This window comes from Plecotus auritus (assembly GCF_963455305.1).
Source record: "Plecotus auritus genome assembly, chromosome: 3".
NCBI classification, from domain to species: domain Eukaryota; kingdom Metazoa; phylum Chordata; class Mammalia; order Chiroptera; family Vespertilionidae; genus Plecotus; species Plecotus auritus.
The window spans coordinates 218875633-218902547 of record NC_137772.1 but is presented as its reverse complement, the minus strand read 5'-3'; the positions used below and the strand labels follow the sequence as shown (position 1 = coordinate 218902547).

The following is a 26915-nucleotide window of genomic DNA, read 5'->3' as shown; positions in this document are numbered from 1 at the left end:
GCTCTAAAACCCTTTCTACCTACCATGCTCTTCACATTGGAAAATCCAGCATTTTCAGAAGCGGGATTTCAGGATACATTATACTAGTAAGGTTAGAATTACTGGCAGCACCCTTATTGCTGTCCTAGATAATCTGATTTTTCTTTCTCAGAAGTAAGTATGCCAGACTTCCTCTGTGGGCCCTCCATAGAAGACTTCCTTTTCTGATACTCAAATTCACACACCCCCACCCCCACCCCCTGAACTAATGTAAAGGCTGATAAGCTTCCAAGTACAGTAACACAGTCTGATAAAATGTTCTGGTAGAATTAGTATGTGTGTATCTTAATCCTTTGTGTAAGACTGATCCTTTCCAGGGTGTCTTCCTACTATGGAACGATTAGACCTTTGTGTCTCTCAGTCTGAGTCCTGTGTAGCTGTAAAGCGTAGATTTCCTTATTTGACTTTGATGATTTGAGACAATTTTTTTTTTCTGTTACATCTTTGATTCCTTTCATTCCCCCCTCCCCCTTTTTTTTAAGGTAGGGAAATGTGGACATGCAGGAGCATGAATAAAAAGATTTATTTAGCTTGCCTGTGGGTTTTTGGAGGGTGTGTGTGTGTGTGTGTGTGTGAAGAAAACACACAGAAGCATTTGATTTTTGACCAGACTATTCCCCAGTTTTTAAAATTATAACCAGGAAAGGAAGAGATGCATTTGGAGTAGGAACTTAGTAACTCCTCCTGTGGTTCCAAAGAAGTTTATAATGGTTGTACTCACGGGAGTTTTGGAGGTGCTAGAGTTTTTGTGACACATTTTAGTTTTTATTTCATTTCAAGGCTCTCTTTTCTCTGTGTATTTTCTCCTACTTTGATGCAGGAGAGCAGGAATATCTTTATCTTACCTTAACTTGATGAAAAGATCAGACCATTAAAGTGGCAGTCTGTGAAATTTTATTGTATTGTGTTTTGATACTTGCTTAAAAATGAATATTAACAATTTTGTGTTCCCAAGGAGCTTGAAAGAACTGTAATCTCTTAGTGTGATTTTAATACAGTTGTTTAGGATGTAGTATAGGGAGGTCTGATGACATAAGCTGTAGGCCATGGGCTAGGTGACATAAGCTGTAGGCCATGGGCTAGAGGCAAGTTGCATATAAACATTGACTATGGCTATATAACACACTCTAAATAATAGTTTATAGAAAGTCAAGATTTGTTTTTCCATTAAAATGGAAAAGGCTGTCTCATAAGTTCTTTTGCACTGGAAAGGAGGTAATCTTGCCTTCAGAGGAAGCAGAGAAGTTCTGCCTAAAGAAAAAGAAAAGGTTTGGGTGGGGCTGAGAATACTGCCCCACCTCTTTAAGTTTACGTGAGTTGGGAGTTGAAGGTGGGCGAGAAAAGGCACATCTTAGTGCAGAAGAAAAGGAAAAGTGACTTCACTTCTACCCTAAAAGAAAAAGAAACTTCACTTAGCAGGTAACTCAGACCGGAGAATGAACATACCACCTACACAGGGCCTACCTACCTTGAATGTGAGACTCGCAGACCTTAGAGATTTTATAAGCAGGAGAGAGCTGTTCCAACATGTCTGAGGGAAACGGAACCCTGAGGCAGCTGGGAGGTGGTAGGGCTCTTGTTTTAGTTTAGTTTAATGAGTTAAAGGAGTGAGACATTCCTCAAAACACAGAAACCTTTGAGAACGGATTGTGCACCTACTGTGTGCATGGCCCTATGCTAAAGACTCCCTGGCCGAAAATCAATGAACTGTATCCTGAAAGATGTGGATAAAGGAGACAAGATTGGTAAACACAGGAATCCCTGTAGTAGAAACTGGCAGAGACGGTGACTGTCTGTTACAGACACCAGGATCCCCGAGGAGGGAGAGATCAGTTACAGCTGGGCTTGGTTTTTGGATTTGAACATGGAGACAAGCAAGGAACAATCATGGGCACTGGCATATGGAGAATTTAGTTATTTCAGATGATTTGATGTTCAGCATTGAACATAATGGATAAATATATGTCTGGCATATAGGAGGCACTTAATAAATGTTTGAACTGAACTGAGTTAGAAAATGTGGTCTCCAGGAACATGGCAGATAGTTTACATAGTTATATCCTTTGATCTAGTTACAACTTCAAAAGGAATAGTATTGTGTACCCAGTTTTGGTTGAGGAAAGAGAGGCCTAGGCAGGTTAAATAACTTTCCCTAGGCCATGATGATAGTAATTGGAGACCCAGATTGCAAACCCAGGCTTTGTATCTTGCTCTGTTGCCATTTCTGGGGGCTAAAAACCCACTTGACCCTGAAACACTTATCCTTTTCCTTTCAGAAGGGAGACTTGATCTGAGCTCAGAAGGTAGTAATAAAAAAGGCGAAAACTTATTTCAGTTTTTATATAATGTTTTCTGTTTTAAAATCTAGGATTCAGAATTATTTGTGGTGAAACTTTATAAAGCACAGTGATGCAAGGCCGACGTTTTGGGGAGGGGATGTAGGCCTTGAGCAGGTTCTGTGTTCATGCTTGGCTTCTGCAAGGGGCTCCAGAAGAATTGGGGCAGAGAGGAAGCTTGGCTCCCTTCCCTTGATCTTGGAGGTCAGAGTTTTTTGATTGCTTCATTAATGTTTAAAGAACCCATCTTCAACTAGTTTATCTCTAGCACTAGAAACTGGTGCTGGTGGTTTATTCTAACCCCACCCATCCCTGCCTTTTGCAATAATTTCTGTGAGTGATGATTGTGTTTCTAGAAGGAGAGAGAGAGAGAGAGAGAGAGAGAGAGAGAGAGAGAGAGAGAGAGAGAGAGAGAGAGAGATTCCCTAAAGGCAAATACAGGGAGAGTGTGCTGCACACTCCAGTTCAGTTCAGACACACGGGGCTGGGAACTCCCAGAGAGAGAGAGAGAGAGAGAGAGAGAGAGAGAGAGAGAGAGAGAGAAGAGAGAACAACAGAACAGTCAGCTGGAGAGGAGGGAGGAGGGGGGAGGAGACTGGTCGTGTTTTGAAACTCAAGTGATTCTGGGGGGAGTTTCTCCCCACCCTGAACCCTAGTCCCCTATTCTGACACCTCCTTACCTACTGAAAGTGCCTTTTTGCAGTCCAGGATCAACTGACCACTGAGTTTGAGCAGCCCGGTCTGACATGATGTACCTCTGGGTGAGTACCGAGTGCTGCGGGTGAGGGTTTGCACTTGCTCATATAAGGAGTGGAAAGCTGCGAGATTCTGCTCTTGCCCAAACGGCCTTCCACACAGAGCACAGGCTGCCATGTACCCTTCTACTCGCAGGTGCTAGGTTTTTAAAGCCTAGCAGTGATTGTGACATTGGTTGGTTGTTGTTGTTTTTTAATGTTGTTTATCTAATTAGACTTAGGCGTAAGCGTGAGCTCCGGGGCAGTGCCGTCCTCTGGGCTTGCTGGTAGGTTCACAGAAGGCAGACTGGGCAGGTGAAATGAGCTGGTCCCTTGAGCAGCTGCAGTCTTCCTGGTTGGTCAGGATCCACCTGTGTTTTTCTTTTTTTGAGGCGGAGGGAGCACTGACTTCGATAATCAAACTATCTCTTTAGATATTGAAAGCCAGTAGGTGGCATGATTCTTAATAAGGAATAAACTTATAATTTTTTGGTCTAATCATTTTTATTGTCCTTCACAATAGTCTTGTGAAGTAGGTCACTGTTGTTATTAAATTTTTACGAGGGAAGTAATTAAGTCGCAAAGAGTGACTTGCTCGTAGTTAGAAACCAAATCTATAGCAGCTAGAATAGTAATTAATAACCAGACATTTTAAAACATTTTATATTTGCCAAGAACTTAATACCTTATGTTATTTTAATTTATTGTTAACTATGACATTGTAATTTGGGATAAAGGGAAACATACTGGGGTTGGAAAGGTTTTTCAATTATGAAATGTGATAACTTTTAGGAGAATGACAAGGAAAATAATATAGGGGAAAAAATAAACCCTGCTTTTAGTTGTGAAAACAAGAACATCTATAGTTTCTTGCAAAGATGGCCGTATGATCTCTTGAGCAGACAGCTGTTGTGTGTTGCTAAGGGAGCCTCCTAGATGTGATGCCCTTGGCTACTAGCCAGCTTTTGAAAGTTTCACTTTGCCCTTTGCCCTTCAGCCTAGATGTCTGGAATTGCAGAAACCTACTTGGCTCAGGCAGGCTAAATTTATAAATATCAGAAGGCAGAATTTTAAGTAGGTTTATAGAGATTGTTCTTGGTCACAGAGGGTGTGTGGGTGTGTGTGTATATGTTGGGAGGGGCTTTTCCTGCTTCTTCCTTTATATTTGAATATGACCTTGAAATGTAATTTCCTCCCTCTGTTGATATTTTTTGTATTATTTGTGAGAAGTCAAAGAACTTTTCTGGCACACTATGTGCCTAAGTACTTTTCATCTCCCTGTGAACTTGACATCTGTGTCCAGGGTCTTTGCAGCCTTGTCGGTGGGACGTTCAGCTATCTGTTGACCAGAGGATGGGATATTCTGTCTTTGGGTTTGTTTGGAAGAGGAGTTATGAAAGGAAGCAAGTTGAGCCGAAACCGGTTTGGCTCAGTGGATAGAGCGTCAGCCTGCGGACTGAAGGGTCCCGGGTTCGATTCCGGTCAAGGGCATGTACCTTGGTTGCGGGCACATCCCCAGTAGGGAGTGTGCAGGAGGCAGCTGATCGATGTTTCTCTCTCATCGATGTGTCTAACTCTCTATCCCTCTCCCTTCCTCTCTGTAAAAAAATCAATAAAATATTTAAAAAAAAAAAGAAAGAAAGGAAGCAAGTTGAATTAATTTCATTTCTACTCACGTTTGAAGAAAGCAGACAGTGACAGTCTCCTCAGTTATTTCCTTTGTGCTTAAATTACAGTTACTTGTAAATTTGTTTCAATCCCTTCACTTATTAGCCCTAGAACAGGATTTCCCAGCCAAAGTACCTTATGTTGGATTGAGATACATGTATGCCAAGGTAACTATTCCTCTCAACCCTTGGAGCAGTCAGGTGGGGCCTAGGGTTTCCCTGGTCACTTGGACCACGGGTACTCTAGTATGTTCGTGTGCATACAAATACTATATACCCAAGACAATTGAATGTTTGAGTAGCTTTTTCTAGAGAGTAAAAAGTGTGTTAGCTCTGTCTCTTTGTTATCTGCGTTGTCTAGCCCAGTGCCCTGCACGTTGGTTGAATTCATTGAAAATGTCCAGGAGGAGCCATAGCTGTATGACACCCAGATATAGAGAAGGAAATCTAGGCGGTCACGCATTAAGTGGCAGGTGTTGAGGAGGTGCTGTGGAAAACTTACTGGATGAGGAATAGGAGATGAGTTTCTCTAGGCCAGTACCCAGCCATTAGACACTGAGCAATCATTTAACTCTTCTGAGCCGCCATAAACTAATAGAACCTATTCTAATTCTAAAGTTCTGTGAAGTGAAGTGAAGTGAATTTTATGTAGCAGTACGTATGCCAGAAAAACACTCAGTTGTGCAAGAATGTTTGGGTCCTGGAAAACACGAGCAAGCTGTGAAACATATTACCTCCATTGCCTGCTTATTTTGGTACTGGCAGTGAGTTAAAGGTACTGTTCCTGAGTATTCTAGAAAAATTACTGACCTATGTTCAGTTCTTAATACCAATGAGTGGTGTGGACCTTTTTAAGACCTATAGAGCTGGGGAGTAAACGTTATAGTTAACCCAAGCATTTTAGTTTGTGTAGTTAGGTGCTGCTCATTAACTTGCTCCTGTGTGTCTAGAACTGTGAGCTAGAATGCCATCCTGTGCTCTTTACCAGATCTTCTCCCCACTTTCCTATTGAGTTGCCCTCCCTTTTAGTGAATGTGGTGGCATCAGTGGACGGCATGGTGTGGTGGAAAGTATATGGCTTTTAGAGACTTTACTAGATGTAAATCCCACCTCTGTCATTTCCAGTTGTGTGGCTACGAACAAATTACTTAACCTCTCTAAACCTCAGCTTCTTCATTTATCACATAGGGAAAATAATGCCTGTCATTCAGGATTATTGTGAAGATACGAGATAATCTCGAAAACATGCTTACCTTAGTGGATGGCACATAGATACTCAGTAAATATCTATGAAGTATTCATTATGTCATTTATTCCCTCCTCTTCATTGTCTAAAACAGGGAGGGTAACACTTAACACATGACTCCTGAACTTACTTGTTTGATTGTATAATTTTTACTCAGTAAACAAAATTGCAGACTAATATAAATTCCCAGAAGGCACATGTGTTCTCCCTGTCTGCATTTATCTTAGCAGGCTCTCTTTACTTATATACTATATGGATGAACTTCTGGATCTCATCTTCAATTGTTGCTTTATCATAGTTTAATCCTGTCTTCTTCTTCTTCTTCCTTCTTCCTTCTTCCTTGTTCTGTTAATCCTCATTGGAAGATATTTTTCCCATTGATTTTGAGAGAGAGAGAGAGAGAGAGAGAGAGAGAGAGAGAGAGAGAAGCATCAATGTGAGAAAGACACATCAATTGGTTGCCTCCTGCACACTGCCCTGAGTAGGGCTGGGGATTGAACCTACAACTCAGGTATATGATTTTGACCAGGAATTGAACCTGAGATCCTTCGGTGCACAGGCCAGTGCTCTAACTACTTGGCAACTCTCGCCAGGGCAATCCTGTCTTCTTAATCAGTTCAGCCAACATTTGATGAGTACCTATAATGGGTAGAAGACTGTGCTACCAGCTGTTAACATATGCAAAGATGATTTAAGATATCTCATGCCCTCGAAGAATTTATAACAGTGATAGCAATTGTGCATACACAGATAATAATGATTTTTATATGATGCTATTCAATTAAGAAAGTGCTTTTATTTGTTATTTCACCCTCACAGCAGTGCTAAGGGCTGAGTATCATTATCTCTATTGTACAAATGAAGAGACAGATAGAGAGTGCATGACAGTAAATGGCAGAGCTGAAAACTTTTAGCATTATCTTTTTTTTTTTTAACTCTGACTTTTCTTTCTTTCCACACTGTCCTTTTTGGGGAGAAGCTAATGTTTTTGTTCTGTTAACTTTAAACTATTTATTGAGTGATAACATTTATGTTAGGCTTATATCTTACTTAGTCCTCAACACACCTGGGAGTTAGCTATTATCTTAATTTTACAGATGAGAAAGCAGAAACTTCAGTAACTTGCTACAGTCACACAATCTAGAATTGACAGAGGTAAGATCTGAACCCTGGTCTGCCTGGCCTCAGAGCTTATTACACCACATTTTCTTTTCTTTGTTCAATAGTGTCAGGTTTATTCAGCATGACACAGGCAGAATAGAGAAGTGAAGATAAGGTAACCTGAATTCTGTTTCCATATCCATTAATTACTCGAGACAAGTTACTAAACTGTATGTATCTTGATTTTCCAGGTTGTAAAAAGGATATGATAGTTCTTGGGAAAACATTAATGGAGTAATCTTAGAAAAATGTCTTTCAGCCATTTTAGAAATAAAGTAGTAACTAATGGCTTTATCATAAAACATGGAAATCATGCACTGAGTCAGAAGACAGTTTTGGTCTTGGTGGTGCCATTTGTCAGTATATGACCTTTCTAACATTAGTTTTTTAATCTTTATAATGGGACTATTGATACCTAACAGATTATTGAGATAATCTGTGTTAAAGTTTTTTGGAAGCATTTTGTACTAAGCAAAAAATAAGGTAATGATAATAACAACAGCTATTATTCAAGTTATAGTCAAGCTGATCTTTTAATTAATGCTCACTGTTTATTGCTGTTTTGCCATTCTAATTGTTCTACACAGTAAGCGAACTAGACTTAATAGTAAATTAAGTCATCACAAAAGTAGGAACAGTTTTGTTCAGATAACATTGGAGGCCAGATACTGTCACTAGATACTTGGCAGTGAAAAGCCATGAAAAGATTTTAAGTAAGATTGGAGTAGGCTGGAGTGGAGTTTATAATTAGATTTGTTTTTTAGAAGTTATCTACACGGATTAGGGGGAGTAAGCTGCAGAAAGAAGTTAGGTGGTTGTTGTGTAACAGTCTAAGTGACAGAGAATGATAATGACAACATGTGCTAGAGAGAACTAGAACTGTGTGACCGATGTTCATAGGTGAAAGTGACAGGATATTGTCATGATTTGGAAGAGGAGAGATATTCAGAAGGTAAAATGGACAAGATAATTGCCATGATTTGGAGAGGACCAGGATTGTGGGTTGTTTTTTTTTTGTTTGTTTGTTTTTTTATAATAATAAAGGTGAAGGGGATAATGAGTTTGATTTGGGGGTAACTTTGAGATGTTCAAGAGGAAATACTGCTTAGATAGTTGGCTACCTAGGTCTGGAATATAAGGAAAGATATGCAGGCAATAGTAACTGAACCTGTAGGCAGGTATGATCATGGTTTAAGAGGAGAATGACCTTTAGGGAGAAAATGTAGAACAAAGAGAGAAGTTAATGCCTGATATAGGAGATGAACCGTCAAAGGAGTCAGGGAACAAGGCTCCAGAGAACTTATTCTTCGGGAGGAAAACCAGGACACTAGGAAATTAAGATAAAAGAGTGTCAGGAAGCCCAGGCCAGATTTGCTCAGTGGTTAGAGAGTTGGCCCCAGGCACTGAAGGGCCAAGGGCACATACCTTGGTTACAGGCTCAATCCCCTGCCCCAGGTTGGGGCGCATGCGGTAGGCAACCATTCTTTGTGTCTCATATCGATGTTTCTCTCTCTCTGTCTCTCCCCCTCCCTTCTACTCTCTCTAAAAATAAATGGGAAAATATCCTTGGGTGAGGATTAACAAAACAAAACAAACAAACAAACAAAAGAATGGCAGGAAGAGAACTAAAATATGAGTTTAACAACATGGAGGTCATTGATAATCTTTTCAAGGGTTGCTCTGGACTATTGAGGGCAGAAGCCTGAGAGTAGTGGAGTCAGTTGAGGAGTTCATGGGGAGGCAAGGAAATGCAGATTGAATTAGTGGGTGTAGACAATTGTTGGAAAAGTTTGACTCGGAAGGAATGTAGAGGATAGCTAGAAGAGTATCAGGAGTAGAAAAGGTTTATTTTATTTAAATCAAAAAGACTTACCTTGTTTAAAAGCTAATTGAATAAATATATTTGAAAAGAAGTGTACTGTATAAGAGGAGGGATACATGCTCTTATACTTTGGGGAAATGGTATTGGCTCTAGAAAGAGGGAGAACTCTCCCGTTTAACAGGAGGCAAAGCAGATGAGGACAGACAGCTAACGGCATTTAGGAGTTCAAAAAGTCTTTACAGAGAGAAGGTAGACAAGCAGAGTGGGTGAGGTGTGAAAAGGGTCATTGATTTTCCAAAAAAGAAAATGTTAGTGAAAAAGTATTTATGTTTGGGAGCCATATATAATTCCATGTGGCTTGTATGTGTGGGATGAGTAGAATAGTGGTGGATAAAATTTAAAATTCAGAACTTATTTGAACAGTTTAAGGTATTTGTTTGTTTATTCCAATAGGGAACCACTGATAGATTTTAAGCAGGATCAGGTATGATCAGATTATATATTAGAAAGACCATAAGAGGCTTTATTATTGCAGAATTTATATTTATTCTTTGGGTGAAATGGGTTCAATGCATATTTTAAAAGCTCTAAAAACTGTAAGGGACTAACCAAATCACCATATTAATAATACTAGTGACCCGGTGCACGAAATTCGTGCACATTAAAAGGGGATTAATTAGAGGAAATAATTTAATATTGCTATTTGCCCTTTCTCTATAATAAAAGTGTCAGAGATGAAAGAAAATTAGTAAAATGTATATGAAAGCCTTCCTCCTGTCATAGTCTGGGGCTCACCATGGAACCCAGAGTCAAGTCCCCGCCCACCCACATGCACCTCAAAATCGTGTGAGACCCAGACCCAGCCAGCCCCCCCCCCCCCACTCCATTGGGCTAGATCCAGACCTGGCCAGTCCCACCCTTGTCAAGCCCTGCCAGGCAGGGGGCGTAGCCTCAGGTCCTCTGGCCCGGCGCCAGGACGGGGGGTGTAGCCTGAGGTCCCCCAGACTGGGGCCGGGGGCATGCCTTTAGGTCCTCCATCAAGCCCCACCAGGTTGGGGACACAGCCTGAGAGCCCCTGTCAAGCCCCGCTGGGTGGGGGGTATGGCCTGAGGTCCCCTGTCAAGCCCCGCCAGGCAGGGGGGGGCGCAGCCTCAGGTCCCCCGGCCCAGCACCAGGAGGGGGGCGCAGCCTCAGGTCCCCCGTCAAGCCCTGCTGGGTGGGGGCGCAGCCTGAGTTCCCCCGACCCAGCACTGGGGGTGCACCTTGAGGTCCCCTGTCAAGCTCTGCTGGGTGGGGGGCATGGCCTGAGGTCCCCTGTCAAGCCCAGCCAGGCAGGGGGGTGCAGCCTCAGGTCCCCCATCAAGCCCCACCTGGTGGGGGGTGCGGCCTGAGGTCCCCTGGCCTGGCGCTGGGGCGGGGGGAGCAGCTTGAGGTCCCCTAGCCCAGCACCAGGATGGGAAGTGCACCTTCAGGTCCCCTGTCAAGCCCTGCTGGGTGGGGGAGGGCATAGCCTCAGGTCCCTGCTGATTGCTTATTAAGGCTCTTTATGGGAACTTGGCCTCAGCTGTGGGTGCAGCCATCTTTGTGATGGGTGATGATCAATTAGCATATTCCCTCTTTATTAGATAGGATGAGACTCAAACAGTTAACACATTATTGATGACTACTGTGTGCTGATTGCTTCCTAAGGGGTAGGGAAAGAGCATGAATAAGACTTAAGTTTTTTCCCATAGTTTGTATTCTTTAACTGAGAAAATAAAACTGTAAATGTTTAAGGAAACAAGATAATTTCAGAAAACTATAGTAATGCTATAGAGAAGAGAAGGTAATATGAACCCGAGTGCTTTGGATAGGCTGCAAAAAAGCCTGAATGATAAGCACCATCTTGTCAGTCAGGGAAGGAAAGCATTACAAGCAGATGGAGTAACAAATACAGTCTTCAGATGGAAATGCATTTGAAGTTTTGGAAAAGAGGGTTGGTGTGGTTGGAGTGCAGAGAACAAAAAGAACATAGGAAGATAAATAAGATTGGAGATGTACTACCCCAGATCATTCCCTATGGTAGCAGTTTGAATTTTGTTCTGGTTAAAATGGGAGATTCAAGCAGGAGCGTGGTTTTCTTTAGGAAGAGTGATAAAGGAGGTCAGGAAGCCTTTGCTGTATCTAAGCGAGAGGTGATGGCTTAGGTTCTGAGGGCAGTTTGATAGGACTGAAGAGGGCTTGTGTGTGTGGTGAAATGAAAGAGGGATCTTAGTTATTTGGGTTTTGGCTTGAGGAATTAGGGTGGAGGGATTGTTTACTTACAGCAGAACAAAGAGTACACAAAAACAGTGTTTATGGTTTGGACTTGTTAAAATTTGAAATGTCTGTTAGACAACCAGGTGAAGTTCAGTGGCAATTTGGTATGAGTGGAGTTCAGAAGAAAGATGTGAGCTGGGCGTGTAAGGTTGAGATTCATCAGTACATACTTAAAGCCTTGGGAGAAAATGTGACTAGAGAATAGGGCTGAGGCAGTTCAGTAGAGGTCTGAAGGACACTTAGAATTCGGTAGAGTAGGAGGGAAAGAAGGCAAGTAAGTGATATCACAGACTCAGAAAAGAACATTCTGGGTTTGCGTAATTGAAGACCAAATAATGGTCCATTGGCCTTGGTAAGATATTGGTCATGGTAAACTTGGTAAAAGCTGTTTCACTGGAACGATGGAGATAAATAGCCAGTCAGAGTAGCTTGAGTTTTAATTGGTAGGTAAAGATGACACAGTGTATATTGTTTAATTGTGGAGTAGAACAATGAGTTGGGGTAGTAACTGGACGGATAGGTGAGTTCAAGGGACGATTTTAAAAACATAGATGATATTAAGGCATGTTTTATGTCAATAGGAAAAATCTAGGATGCTGAAAAGGAGGAGGCTAATCAGAGCAGCAAAGTATGTTACATCCAGCACACAGAGGAGGGATTGGCCATAGATAGGGCCAGAGCGCTTTTTTCTTTTTAATAGGTTGGAGGCACAGTGGGATTAGAGCCAGGTAGGCTCGTGGCATTGGTTTCAGGCAGAAGAATGAGTCTTCTGATTGTGCCTGATTTCTTTATAATATATAAGATGAACATAGCTGAAACCGGACATGTAGGGAGTAGGGAAGTATAGCAGATTTGAGGAGAGAGAACAAGGTGTGTAATAGTCATCTCAAAAAATGGGAGTGAACTTACTAAAGAGATGCAGTAGGCTTAAAATCTGTGGTCATAAACTTGATGTGAGTGGCGGCAAGTCAGTGCATTATTTTTACCCAGCAATCTTCTGTTTAGATGCAAGACAGGAATAAGTAGACAGTTGGATTTAACCAGGAGTTGAGATTATACCAAATAAGCTGGACTAAGAGAAAAAGGGACAAGGGAAATAAGACTTTTGAAAAAGACTACGTATAGTATTGGACCCTAGAATCTGAGTTGGCTTAGGAGGGAAATAAGAACATGAGAAGGAAGAGGGAGGCAGAGGAGGGAGGAAGAACAGGAGAAGGAATGAAAAAGTGGTAGGATCACCTTGTAGATTAGAAGCTCAAGTGGGTTGGAGAAATGCTGGTGTGGGAAAATACTAGAGCAAGCCAACTTGCTGGTATGAAAGTAGAATGCTTGAAATGCTTAAGATTTTTGGAGATGGTATGGTTATTGATGATGACAGTACAGGGACATGAAGTTAGGTGGATGGTTTAGGGCAATGGTCAGCAAACTCATTAGTCAACAGAGCGGCAAACCACGGCTCGCAAGCTGCATGTGGCTCGCGAGCCGCAATTTGCCGACCACTGGTTTAGGGTAAGTGCAAAGATATATACTTGCTGCTAAAGACATTAAAACAACAACAATTAGGAGGCCAAGGTATTGGATGAGTCATCTGTGTAGTGGTTGAAGTCATCAAGAATAAGACTAACAGAGAGGGTGAAGACAGGGAGCCCTGTCCTAAGACTTGAGCAGATTGGCAGGTGAAACCTGTTTCAAAGTATCTGCAGTTTGGGTGGAGAGAAGAGAAGTGGTTTGGAAGTAGAATTGGGAAGCAAAGAGGATACTTGTAAGGTCTGACACTAAATGGAAAACAAGGAGGATGCTTGCCCCTGCTGGAGGTATGTGATGCGTAGGAGTAAATCTTCCACTGTGGAAGGAGCAGTATTCCCAGGGCCAGCCAGGTTTCCTTTAGAGCAGTGGTTCTCAACCTTTTTAATGCCGCTACCCTTTAATACAGTTCCTCATGTTGTGGTGACCCCCAACCATAAAATTATTTTCGTTGCTACTTCATAACTGTAATTTTGCTACTGTTATGAATCGTAATGTAAATATCTGTGTTTTCCGATGGTCTTAGGCGACCCTGCTAGCGGTTCTCAACCTGTACGATTCATTAAAGGGTCGCGGCATTAAAAAGGTTGAGAACCACTGCTTTAGAGCAAAAAGGTGACGGGAACATCACAGGAAAAAGAGTAAGTGTATGGAAGAGTTTGCTGAGGGTAGCTCATGGCCTCTAGGGCACAGAGCAGGAGGTGAGGTCAGACGAGTGGACGTACAGAGCTGTATGGGGTGAGCCATCTGGAAGGGAGGGGACTTCTGATAATGATTGAGGTAAATGAGGCTATAAGCCAGGATGGAACTGTTCTCTTGGAAAAACTGGGTAATTAGTTAAACCTTTAAGCCAGAGCAATAGTTCTCAAACTTCATAGTGTCTCAGAATGCCGGGCCCACCTCCTGAGTTTTGGATTCATTAGATCTGGGTAGACCTGGGTATTTACATTTCTAATTAATGCCCAAGTGATGCTGATGCGGCTGGTCCAGAAACCACACTTCAAAAACTATTGTTCCAAAGAAACTAGTTGTGGCCCAATACAATGTGTGGCCTGGGTGCCGGGCAGAGGTTTCCTCAGGACAGCTATGTCAGGCATCTCTCTGACCTTGGCAGTTTACAAAGTGAGGATATGATCATTTCTTTGTGAGAAAGCAGTTTGTAATGGTTCGGTTTGATTATCATCAAACATTAATTGAATTTCTATTTTATGCAGCACAATGAGGATACCAAAAGTTGTAAAGTCCACTCCTTTCCCCCCAAGAATAATGGGGTCAAGGGGCACAGAAGTTAAATAGATAAATAACTATACATTGTAGCAAAGATTACATTGTAGGTGATAACGGGCAGTTGTCAACAGGAGCTCAGAAAAATAGGCAATCACTGAAGATGGGATTGGTTGGGGAAGATTTCTTGAAGGAGGTATAATTTAAGCTAGATTCTGGCAGGACTAAACAGAGACAAGCCTGATGGAGAACTGGCATAAGCAAAGGTATGGTGTCAAGTATGAACATGAAACCTGACTACTCAAGAATCCCATTACTTTCATCCTGGCCCAAGCCACCATTATCTCTTGCCTATATTATTATAATTTTCTAATTAGCCTCCCTGCTTCTGTTCTTCTGCACCCCCCTCCCAAAGTCTGTCCTCAACACAGCAGCCAAAATGCTCCTTTTAAATGTCACATTATATTGCTCCTCTGTCCAAACCTTTCCAGGGGCTTCTTATCTTTCTCACTGTAAAAATCAAACACCTTATCCTGGCCTTTAAGGCCCTTGTATGACTTGCTTCCCTGGCTAAGTTCTTGAACTCATGTTCTTCTACACTCCTGGCCATTCTTTGAACATATCAAACATGCCCTTGCCTAAGGGCCTTAGCACTTGTCTACCCCCTGCTCTTTCTCCAGATATCAGTACGACTCTCCTGTATACAAGAAATCTCTACTCACATGTCATGTTATCATGAGCATCCTATGAAAATGGTAATTCCCTACCTCTTTGTGCAACATTTCCCATCCCCTTTTCCCCATCTTTATTTTTCTCCATAGCACCCACCACCATCTGATTTGCTGTGTATTTGTTTAATGTCTTTCTTCTCCAACTAGAATGTAAGCTCCATGAAGGCACTGTGCATAGAAAGGTGCTTGCTTGGTACATAGTGGGCACTGATTGGGCATTTGTGGAGTGAAAAGAAGGGAGGAAGGAAACTTTGGGGAAAAGTGAAGAGGCCAGTCTCATTGGAAGAGACAGGATGGAAGCAATGTTTGATGGATAAACCAGAAGATGTTGAATGTTAGATAATTACTTTAGTAGAAAATAGGAATTGTTTTTAAAAATCCAGTAAACCAATATTTAACTTTCTTGAAATAGTGCTTTGTAATTAGGTCCTGTGGATAGGATGGCTTGGGGAGGGACTAGAAGCAGTAATAGCAATTACTATTGTAGTTGTTCAGGTATGAGATAACTAGGCCTTGGGATCAGGGTTTGGAAGTAAATACAATTTTTAAGTAGAGTGAAGCCTTATATATGAGTGCTAAAAGATGGAAGTTTCCAGTTGTATAAAAAAGCTGCCTTGTTTTGATATGTATGTTTTAATATGGCACTTAACCTTAAACAATATAACTTGTCATGTTTCAAACCAGAATATGGGCTTTTATTGTTTTCGAATTTATAAATTAGGGAATAAATTTGTAAGCAATTATTCGTTCTTGTAGATTTTAAATCTTACGTTTGGGAAGGGTAAAAAATCAGCATGATCAAAGCGCACATATAAGTGAAGGGAGGGGACACAGGGGCTACAGTATCTCCCAGCACACTTGATATCCTCATGTGCTGCGCAAAATAGATATTTAACAAATGTTTGCTGATAATCAGACTTTCTGCCAGAGTAATGATCTAACATTCAACATCTTCTGGAAATTGCTATCCCTAAAAAGAAATGATCATATATTCACTTCTTCCTAAGTGCCAAAGGCAGAGATGCCTGACACAGCTAGCTGTCCTGAGAAAACCTCTGCCCATCACCTCAGGTCCTTTAGTTCCTTTTTCAATGAATAATGTAGATACTAGGAGTTACGGTCTTCCTTCACTAGCTACCTTCCCCCTTCTTTGTTCTGGAAATATGTGCTGCCTTTAAAACTTGAGATCTGGTTTTAAGCATTGCCTTCTTGTTTGCGGTTAGCCTTCTCTGATGAATGTGAGCTTGCTGCTCTTCCTCACAAATGCTTTTTTGGCATCTTTCACTATTATGAAATGAAATAACATACAGTACTTTTAATAAAAGGCCAGCATAGAATAGGCACTCCACAAATAATGTTTGAAAGGTTAATTAAATATTCTTAATATAGTGAATTGTCTGTGTAGCAAAGTGTCCAATTAAAATATTAGGTTTTGTTTCTCCTTAACTCAAAGTGTAGGTACTATATTCTTATTTGTGTAGTAACTCAGATGGTATTTTACTTGCTTATTTGAATCTAAACCATTAAATCAGAGGTAAAATAAATCAAAGCCTACTTTTTATTCTTTAAAATAACTGTCAAGTTATTTTTCCTGAGTGTGAGATGAACCCTTTAATCACTGGCCAAATTGTCATATCCATGAAAATCAGAAATAACCAATTACAGCTTCATTGAATATTACATTATATGATGGTTACAGTTCTGTTCGTGGCTCAATCATTAACCTACTCTGTGATTATAACAAGTCACAAGATCTTTATGCTCCGTGTTTCATCCATAAGATGGGCATGATGTTACTTCACTCACATTGTTGAGTGTGATTCCTCAAATAAAATGACATCTAAATAAAAACATCCTTAATGATTTATTTATTGTTTATTGTATTTATAGTTGCCAATTAGATAAAAAGCAGTGTAATATTTTTTGCCAAGATTATTTTGAAAGTCTCACTAAACAATACAATTTAAAAGCAGATGGCAACGTGGGTGGGACATGTGTTTGGGGGATAACAGTTGCTATTGTGTGTATGTTCCCCTCTGCTATATTCATTAATTCTAGATAATTATTTTTATTCTTTTGTTTTCTTGTTTAATTTTATTAAATTAATAAAAAATAAGTTTTCTGTACTTATTTAAAGTCAGAATCATATTTTTGTATGTTACTCTAGTACAGTGGTCGGCAAACAGCGGCTGTGGCTCGCGAGCCGCGGTTTGCCGCTCTGTAGACTAATGAGTTTGCCGACCACTGCTCTAGTAGTAGATGTTTGCAGATTTCATCCAATACCAGAGAAATTTTCAATATTGTTAAAAAACAATTGGGAGCGGAAAGGAGAAGGAATAGAGATTCCCAAGGGCCTCCTGTGTATGAGGCACTGGGTTAGGTCCTTCCACAACTATTATTTTATTATGTTATTATGAAATAATTTTATAATGTGGAAACAAGAATCAAACCATGCAGAAAGGCTGAAAATTTTCAAAATCAAGTCCTGGCTGCTTTTTTGTTTAACGGTCCTTCCTTCAATTCTCTTCTCTCCTCTCACACTTTACCATAAGCAGCAAGAGAAATCAGGGGGCACCTTTTGCTTGGAACATTGTCTTGCTTCAGCCAGTACTTTTAAACAATACGCTATAATACTTCTAATCGTCTGTGAGAGACAGCCTCTAAGATGGCCCCAGTGATTCCCACTCCGGAATGCTTGCTCTTGTGCAATCGCTTGCCGTTGAGTATGGGCTGGCCCTAGGGACTCACTTCGAAGTAACAGAATATAGCAAAAGTGGTAGGATGTTACTTCCAAGATTTGGTCACAAAGAGACTATCTTTCATCTTGGGTGCTTGCCCTCTCTAGTGCTTTCTGTATGGGGTGCTTCTACAGCAGAAATCTAAAATGTGGGAGTGACTTTGGAACTGGGCAATGGACTTTGAGGAGAGTGTTACTGAGAGTACCTTGAACATGTTGCTTGTAAAATCTGAGACTTTGAGGAGATTGCCATGAGGGCTTAAAGTAGTGGCCGGCAAACTCATTAGTCAACAGAGCCAAATATCAACAGTACAACGATTGAAATTTCTTTTGAGAGCCAAATTTTTTAAACTTAAACTTCTCCTAACGCCACTTCTTCAAAATAGATTCGCCCAGGCCGTGGTATTTTGTGGAAGAGCCACACTCAAGGGGCCAAAGAGCCGCATGTGGCTCGCGAGCCGCAGTTTGCCGACCACAGGCTTAAAGGAAAGGAAACTGGAAGAAAGGGCAAAGTTTAGCAACACTATTGTTTGTAGTTATAGAAAGCAGCAAATGTGCCTAATGAACTGGGAGATCTAGCTATGTAAATTTCCAAGCAAAACATTGAAGGTTCCCTCTGGTTTCTTCTTGCTGCTTATAGTGGAGTGTGAGAGGAGAGAAATGAATGGAAGGAAGGACTGTTAAACAAAAAAGCAACCAGGACTTGATTTTGAAAATTTTCAGTCTTTCTGCATGGCAAATGATGGTAAAATTAAGACATGGATTCTTAGCAAAGATCCGTTCAAGGTCACTGCCAGGAGAATGGTAGTCTAAAGATGAATCTGAGAGTGTGGCTGTAAAACCTTTTTTAAGACAGAAGAATCAAAGGTAGTACTCCCTTAACAGTCACAGAAAAGGCTTCTCAAACACTAGGGCTTCTAACGATTTTAGTAGGAACGTAAGGTTAAAAAGGGCAATGCTTCATGGTTTTCTTTAATCCTTTTTGTATCCTCTCTCTTTCTTTCTTTTTTATTTTATTTTTTAATCCTCATGGAGGAGTGAGGATATTTTTCCATTCATTTTTTTTTTTTTTTTTTAAGAGAGAGAGAAAAATAACATCAATGTGACTGGGACACTTTAATTGGTTGCCTCCCACAGGCTCTGACCAGGGGCGAAGATCAGACCTGCAACCCAGGTATGTGCCCTTGACCAGGAATCGAACACGAGACCTTCTGATGCACAGGCCAACCCTCTAACCATTGAGCAACACCAGCCAGGGCCTTTTCTTTTTATTATATGAGTCCATGCTTATAGACATTGTCTTTTTAGTTCTGTATTTATTTCTGCAAGTTCATTTCCAGCTGTGTGAGGAACTGTCTGATCAATTTGCAGTCTTATCATTGAAGCTTTTCCTGTAAAATGAAGGCATTCTCTGTACTAGTGTCAACCATATTGAAGAAAATAGATACAAGCTATCCTCCAGTCATTCATTTCCAAGTCTAGATTCTAACTCTGTCAATGTGTTGTCGTTCCTCCCCTCCCCCCACCGCCTTTACCCTTGTTAATAGTACAAGATCACTGCAGGTATTTTTTTTTTTTAAACAGGGGTTTTTTAATCTGTTAATAGTTAAGAAAACATTGAGAAAAGAGCACTAACAGTTTTTCTTAGGACAGAAAGAATCATTAAATCTCTTTGAAGTCCAAATAATGTGCTCTTTATTTCTCTTTTTTTTCCATCTGAAATTCAACCCTGTTCTTCCTCATAGCGCAAACCAAGGCAAGTTTCTTGCTGAGCAGTACTCAAGCCAGTCTCAAACTTTATTCTAGAGTTGTCACATTTTTGCGGTGAGTGTTGGGTTCTGTGTCAGTGCTTGCACTGCTTTGACCATTGGTTGCGCTCTTGCTCCTGTTGTAGCTCTCTCCCTGTGTAGATCCGAATCTTCCAAATAAGTGATGTTTCACTGACACATACTGTCCAAATTTTTTACTCCCTATTTTCCTGGTTTTGAAAGCATATATACCTCAAAAGGCAACCTTCTTCGAATGTAATTTAATTGCTTATGAGCTTTCATGCATCAGCCTGGAACATATGCATTTTGTAAATTCTGATTCCAGATTCCAAATACATCTCTAATAGGTTCTAGCTTCTTATACATCTGGGTCTCTTATGTAGTCTAAGCATCGTATTTAAAGTAGTTTTTTAAACTATTGACAGTACATAATTTTGTTAAAGAGAGGATGGATGTCTTATTTGCTCCATAAGTACAAAACATTTTTATTTTTAGATTTATAAACATTTTGGAATGATTAAAGAATTTTTAAAAATTTTAAATTATCTGTTTCTTTCCTTTACACACACACACACACACACACACACACACACACACACACACACATATATATACACACATATATATATATACACACACACACACTTACCTTCAGCACTTAGCCACTTACGAAATGCAAACTTTCTCACATTGTAAGAGATGAAAGAATACTGTCATCCTTTTAGTGAAACTGGATGATCCCAGTTCTTACAAAATACTGCATGAAGACTGGGTGGAGCTGGGCAAAATGGGGGAAATGGGAGACATCTGTAATAGTGTCAACAATAAAAAAATATACTGCATGAAGAAATACTTTCTGTTGAACTGAATGAAACGACCATAACACGTTTTGTTCTTAGAAATATATTGTTCAGTATTGATTCTTGACTTTGTTAACTGAACTGTTAACTTCTAAAGAAGTCTCAAAATTTTGCTTACATATCAAATTTCACCATCACCAGTGGAAGCTTGACCTGGGGGTGGTAAACACATAATACCGTGTACAGATGGTGTATTGTAGGGTTGTGTACCTGAAACCTGTGTAATTTTGTTAACTAGTGTGACCCCAATAAATTCAATAAAAAGGAAAATAAAAATGTAAAAGATAATGAATAAAAATCATCCAAAAATAAAAGAAAATTTCACCATCATCATTAGAATTTAGAGTGCTGCTATCCATGTTTGTATTCATTTTCAATTCACCTAATAGCTGTGAAACATTTTCCCGTGTTTGTTTGTCTTTTCTTTGTCATTATGGGTGGGCAGTGAAAAACTGAATTCCTAACTGTATTCAATGAAAACTAAGCAAAGTATAAAGACAGTGTCTCCAGTCTCTTATTTCCTTCTTGAAAGGTGACACAGTACTTTGTACAATGCAATAGGAAAACTGAAGGATGATGTGTTAGTGAGAATTTATTTCACTTTTGCATCATTCTTCTAAGTGAGCACGTCATTTATTTTATTATTTTAGTCATTTTAAAAACATGGTTAGGAATAATTAATGAGCAAAGGTTGGTGAAAAATCACTCACAAACTTGTGGGAAAAACTACAGTTTTCCTCTTCTCAGATAATGACATCTTTCTGTTGCTTGGACCGGAAAAAGTTGGCATTATCCTGGATCCTTCTTTCTCTCTTTCTTCAGTCTTATTAGTCAGCAAATCCTCTGGGCTCTGGCTTTCAAAAATAACCTGAAGCTGACCCCTTTTCACTAGCTCTACTACTTCCATCCTGGGTCAGTGCCCCATCCTCTCTTGCCTGGATTATTGTAAGTCTCCTACCTGGTCTCCCTGCTTCCACCATTGACTCCAAATAATTTATTCTGAGCACAGCATCAGATGTGATCCTTTAGAAATGTAAGTCTGATCATGCTCCAAAACCCACTAATGTGTTTCACCCAGGGACTTCTGGACAAGGCTGTGGTCGAGCTGGCTCCCGTGCCTCTTTGGTTCCATCTCCCGTTCTTCCCCGTCTCGCCCCTCCAGCCACACAGGGCTTCCCGCTGTTCCACACGCTCGCCAGGTGCTTTGTTGGGACTTGTCTCCCCCACTTGAAATGCTCTTCTCCAGACATCCTCAGGTCTGTCTTCTTCATTTCACTCACATTTTTGTTCAACTGTTACCTTTCAGCTAGTTCTTTTTAGTCATTCTGCTTTAAATTTTCCATAACTCTTACCATCTTCCAGTATAAAAACATCTTTTTTTTTTTTTAACTACTTATCTCTCCTTTAGAGGCTTTTGTCTGGCTTTGTTTATTGCTGTTTCCCCAATGTCAGGGATAGTGAATGATGTTCAGACAGTATTTATCAAATGGGTGCTACATTCCAGAGGTTTTCTACTTGTTACTTTTTCTTTAACAAGGGAATATTTAGTAACTAGGAATTTAGTGTGTGGAACTCTCTGTATTTGTCACCAGCCATTCTCTCTCATTTACTAGGGACCACCTGTCCCCGGGTGTGCCTGTGTGGTTTATACCGGAGGGGCAGTAATGCTGCATGGTGCAGGCTTTGGAACCAAATTGATTAGGTTTCAGGTCTGGCTCTGCTGCATTCTGTCTTGACGACATTCGGCGTATTACTGTGCTTTCTCTTCTATACAATTAGAACAAACGTAGTACCTCAGAGGGTTGTTTTGAGCCATGTAAAGCTCTCAGAACAGTTCCTGGTGCATAGTAAATGTTCAATGTATGTTAGTTGTTACGATTGCTAATCTTTCTGTGTTCATCTTAGTTGTTCTGAGACAGGTGTCAACTATATTCCTGAGTGGCAGTACTGAGAACTATCGGATTCAGGGTCTCTCTCTCTCTTTTTGTGTTTTTTTTTTTGTTAATTCTCACCCAAGGATATTTTTCCCATTGATTTTTTAGAGAGATAGGAAGGGGAGGGAGGGGAAGAGAGGTAGAGAGAAACATCAGTGGGAGGGAGAGACACCTTGGGATGGAACCTGCAACCCAGGTATGTGCCCTTGACTGGAATAAAACCCATGACCTTTGGCTCATTGTTTTTTAGTTTGCTGGGACTGCTATAACAAATTACCACATACTGGGTAGTTTAAACAACAGGAATTTCTCTCACATAGTCTGGAGGCTGTGTGAAGACCTCAGACCAAGGTGCCTGCAAGGTGGGTTTCATTCTGAGGCCTCTCTTCTTGGCTTATAAGCTGCTTCCTTCCATCTATCTCCGTGTGCTCACGTGTCCTCTTTGTGCATGCGTTGGGGGCGAGAGAGCAGGAGCAAGAATGCACCGGAGCACTTGTGGGCAAGCTCTCTGCTATCTCTTCTTATAAGGACACTAACCTATCAGATCAGGGTCTCCCTTATAACCTCATGTAACCTGAAGTACTTCTTTAGAGGCCCTATTGTCCAATACTGCCACACTGGGGCTTAGGGTTTCACCATGTGAATTTGGGGTGGAGGGAGGAGCACAAACACTCAGACCATAGTACTTGTCTTTTTAACTCATCAAAAATTTGAGTATTTACTATGCACTAACCACCTTTATAGACCTGCCACGCTCTAGCTGTGTAAATTCAAAGAAATTACTCAATCTCAGTACTCTATACAATTTCTTTTTAAAAAAAATATATCTTTATTGATTTCAGAGAGGAAGGGAGACATAGATAGAAACATCAGTGATGAGAGAATCATTAATCGGCTGCCTCCTACATGCCCCCCACTGGGGATCAAGCCCCGCAACCCATGCATGTGCCCTGACCAGGAATCGAACCACGACCTCCTGGTTCATAGATTGACACTCAGCCACTGAGCCATTCTGGCCAGACTACAATTTCTTTATCAGTAAAACAAATGTGTCAAACTAGTCAGTAGCTATGATTCATTCTAACTCAATCAATAGTAGTTCTGTTTTCATTGTTTGTGTTAGGGTTCCCCTCAGTTTTTAAAAAATATGTTTGTGTGTGTGTGTGTGTAGAGAGAGAGAGAGAGACACACACACACATCAATCAGCTGCCTCCTACATCTCCCCTACTGGGGATTGAGCCGAAACCCAGGCATGTGCCCTGGCCAGGAATTGAACCTGTGACCTCTAGATGCATGGAACGATGCTCAGCCAACTGAGCCACACTGGAAATTTAGCCAGTAGGTAGAATATTTTATATTTCTTTCTGTTAGATATCCTGCAAACCTTTAAACTAAATTTACTCTAAATTAAATTGCTTTTAGGCCCTTTAGAACATATTTGGTTTGTATTCCTATAGTCTACTGACCTTTGCTAGGCAAGTTTTCTCACAGCATTATCTCTTAGAGTTTATCCTGAGGAGGCTAGGGATATTGGTTTTCTTGTACAGTTTTACTAAAGCATCTAATCCACTATGGGAGATGGGTAAGTATGGGTTGACATGATGACAATGATGTATTTTTTTACTCTTAAGGGAAGGAAAGACTTGTGCTTTCCCTTCTAATTTCTCCCTTTTGATCTGTGACATTTGAAAGTAGTTTTTCTAAAGTCTCTGGGTTTTCTCCTTTTGTGAATATCAGCAACAAACTATGAAGTCAGCTTCACAGGATGTAAAAAAGTGGTAACATGGGTGCGAGACTATGTTGGTGTCAACATTTCCATGACTGATTGAGAAAGTTTGCCAGAAACAGTGTCACTAAGACTATTGTAGGAACTAGATCATGGGCGGGGAGAGGTCTTGCCCTAGTTTTAACCGAAATTCCTAATTGGAATGGCAAAGTATTAGGAAACAAACTATTTAGAAACAAATTCTTCACAATTTAAAGATGTTGCTGCTAGAATTTAAAATCCGTTATTCCTACAACATAGTAATAGGTATTGTAGTGATGCTGGTAATAATTATAAGGATGCTGATTTGCAGCTACTGATTTTTGAATATTTACCATTTGCCAGACTTTACACCAAATATTTTAAAGTCATTAACACGTTGAATTCTAACAGCAATCCAATGGTAAGTGGTCTTGGACTGGCCACTCTAGTTTCTCCTATAAACAAACTCTTTAAAGTCAGGGATGAATTACTGTAGTGCTGAACACCTACCAGGTAGTAGAGGTTGAACTGACTTGAACGCTCGTCTTGTTTAAGCCGTCAGTCTTTGCCTGCCCATGCCCTGCCCAGCTATGGATACAGAAGGCTTGCAAGTTCAATTCTCTAAATTAGAGAGTTTAGTCTGCCCTTATGTTAAGCAGCTACTCTCCTACTAGTCAGCACGGTCTTTAAACCATTTGATGCCTCATTACCCGTGTGCCAGGGGTTAAACATTACCCTTATTAGATTGTCTAGTCTTTTTCCCTGGTCTTTTTGTTCCAGTGCATGGAGGCATTTTAGTTTATCTTGGGACCTGAGGCTGACACTGATCCCCCGTTCAGTTAACAAAGGGTTTTCTCAACCATGTTTTGCTAGTGCCTTTTAAAAATTTATTGGACCTGGATTCCCTTTTTCTTGCTTGAGTTTTATAGTATTCCTTCCTGTGTGACTAGGAAAAGTAAACTTTGACTTGTCTTCTCACAGTGAACCCCTTGAACAAGGACAGCTCAGATTAGGCTAGTTTGATATATCCTTAAGACTTGATCATTTGGATCTTGACCTTTCTGTGGGTGATACATCTTTTCCCAGTTTCCATCTTGACAAGTCTTTTTCTCAACTTAATAATTACTTGCTCACAGGACTCCACCATTTCCCTTTATTTTTGTTGTTGCATACTAATGTCACACTCAGTTTGAAGCTCCTCTTAACTGTTGTTTAGAACGCCTTTTCTTTCAGCCTCCTATTAAAAAAAAAAAAAAAAAAGCCCTAGCTGGTTGGGCTCAGTGGACAGAGCATTGGTCTGTGAACTGAAGGGTCCTGGGTTAGATTCCAGTCAAGGGCATATGCCTGGGCTCCGTCCCCAGTAGGGGGCCTGTAGGAGGCAGCCAATCAATGATTCTCTCTCATCATTGATGTTTCTATCTCTCTCTCCCTCTCCCTTCCTCTCTGAAATCAATAAAAATATAAAATAAAAAAATAAATAATCCCTTCTCTTACCTTCACATTTCTTTTGTTTCCCTCTCCTTGAACTATACAACATATATTACTTAGGGAAACCCAGTTATATTTTAAAGCGTGGGTCTTGGAAATATGTTTATGTACTGTCCAAGTTCAGTTTCTCTTCATCTGTCTCTCCCCAGGTAATTAACACAAATGAAAATAGTGACCTTGTAGAATAGCTTGCAAGGGAGGTAGCAACATACCAACTCCCCCAGGACGCTGTTGAGCTTGGAAGCCGACTGGCATGAAGTAAGCAAGAAGAGTAAGCCTGTGAAACGGAATTCACTGTTTCAGAACTAGGAACTAAATGGAAGCAAGGAAAGCAAGGGAAAGGGAAAGTGGTGCTGGCTCTAATATGGAAAAGATTTTAAAATAATAACAGAGGCAATTCAAAATACATTGAAAGCCCCAGTTTTTTTTCTTTAAATTTCATATTCTCATTGTATTAGTAAGTGGACTGAATTGTGTGTGTGTGTTTTATACATCTCTGAATAAAAGGTCAAAAGAATATAGCTCATTAAATTCCTGTTGCCTCCAAACAAATCCTAAAAGTTCAAATAACTGGAAGTCAATACCTAAAACTTACCCTACTATTTTCAGAGGAAATTGAGATCTGCTTTTATTAGCCATTTATCCAGAATAGCATATGTTCTGTATAACTGCAGCCAAGTCTCCTACACTGTGTGCCTATATCTGCATTATAATTGATGTTCATGATGTGAGCCAGATATTTTTAGTGTAGTTCTGTATTATTTTATTGATTCTCACATATGACAGTTCTCAACTAACCAGAAACTCCTATTGTTTTAAATTTCATTTTATTGTTTCTCTTCTGACACAAAAGTTGTCTATTATCCTTATCATTTTGTTTATAGATTACTATTTTGAACCTTTTGAATGGACCTTGCCACAAAAGTCCATATTTGCATTCTGTATGTTTAGACCCATGCTCTCAGTCAGGAATGAGGAGGAGGTATAAATCAGAATCTCAGGGTTGGGAGGAGAGAGACTATACAGTTTAGAAAAGAATATTTAAACTTCTAAGTCATTATGGACATTTTAGAAAGTAAGACTGTGGTATTCTGAGCTGATGGAAGGTTCAGAAGATAAAAGTGAGTAAATATTATAGAACAAGGGATTTTTAAATGGTTAAGAAATACCGGTTTAGAGTCTCTAATTTTCTGAGTGACTAAAAGAATTTCCACATTGGTAAGTCTGCAGTAGAAGTATGTCATTAGAGCTTGTTCAGACTAAAAGATGTGGGTTGACTTGAGGAAAATTCAGGCATGACCAAAAAGGGACAATAGATTTGTGACCCCACGTTTTCCCTTGAGGATTTAAAGCCAGATTGGTTCAAACAACTGTTTAACAAAACAAAAAACACACAAATAAACGAAGACCTCTCTTCATGGACCAGCCCCTCAGTAAGACAGTTGGAATGTGGGAGCTGGAGTGTTTTCTTGTCAGTTGGTTCCTGACTTGAAAGAATTACAGTGAGCCTAGGATTTGGGTCTCTGGCCTAGCGCTTGGAAGAGAAGGGAGGTGGGGTCTTTAAAGAAGATGAGGGTTAGAAATGAATGTAAAGGCCC

At 40.4% G+C, this 26915-nt stretch overlaps 1 protein-coding gene across 39 annotated transcripts in view; it reads left to right on the top strand.

The window, feature by feature from the left end:
• RBFOX2 (RNA binding fox-1 homolog 2) overlaps window positions 1–26915 on the top strand; it is a 258497-nt gene that overhangs the window by 118269 nt on the left and 113313 nt on the right. The window contains exon 1 of one of the 39 annotated variants that reach the window (XM_080661646.1): window positions 2891–3136. The exons of 35 other annotated variants lie outside the window; for them this stretch is intronic. In XM_080661646.1, coding sequence (XP_080517772.1) covers window positions 3122–3136 — 15 coding nt within the window. In that variant the 5' untranslated portion in view covers window positions 2891–3121. Of the gene's footprint in view, window positions 1–2890; window positions 3137–26915 lie in introns of those variants that run through there. 3 more of the 39 variants (XM_080661653.1, XM_080661652.1, XM_080661654.1) reach the window with 3 other exon arrangements.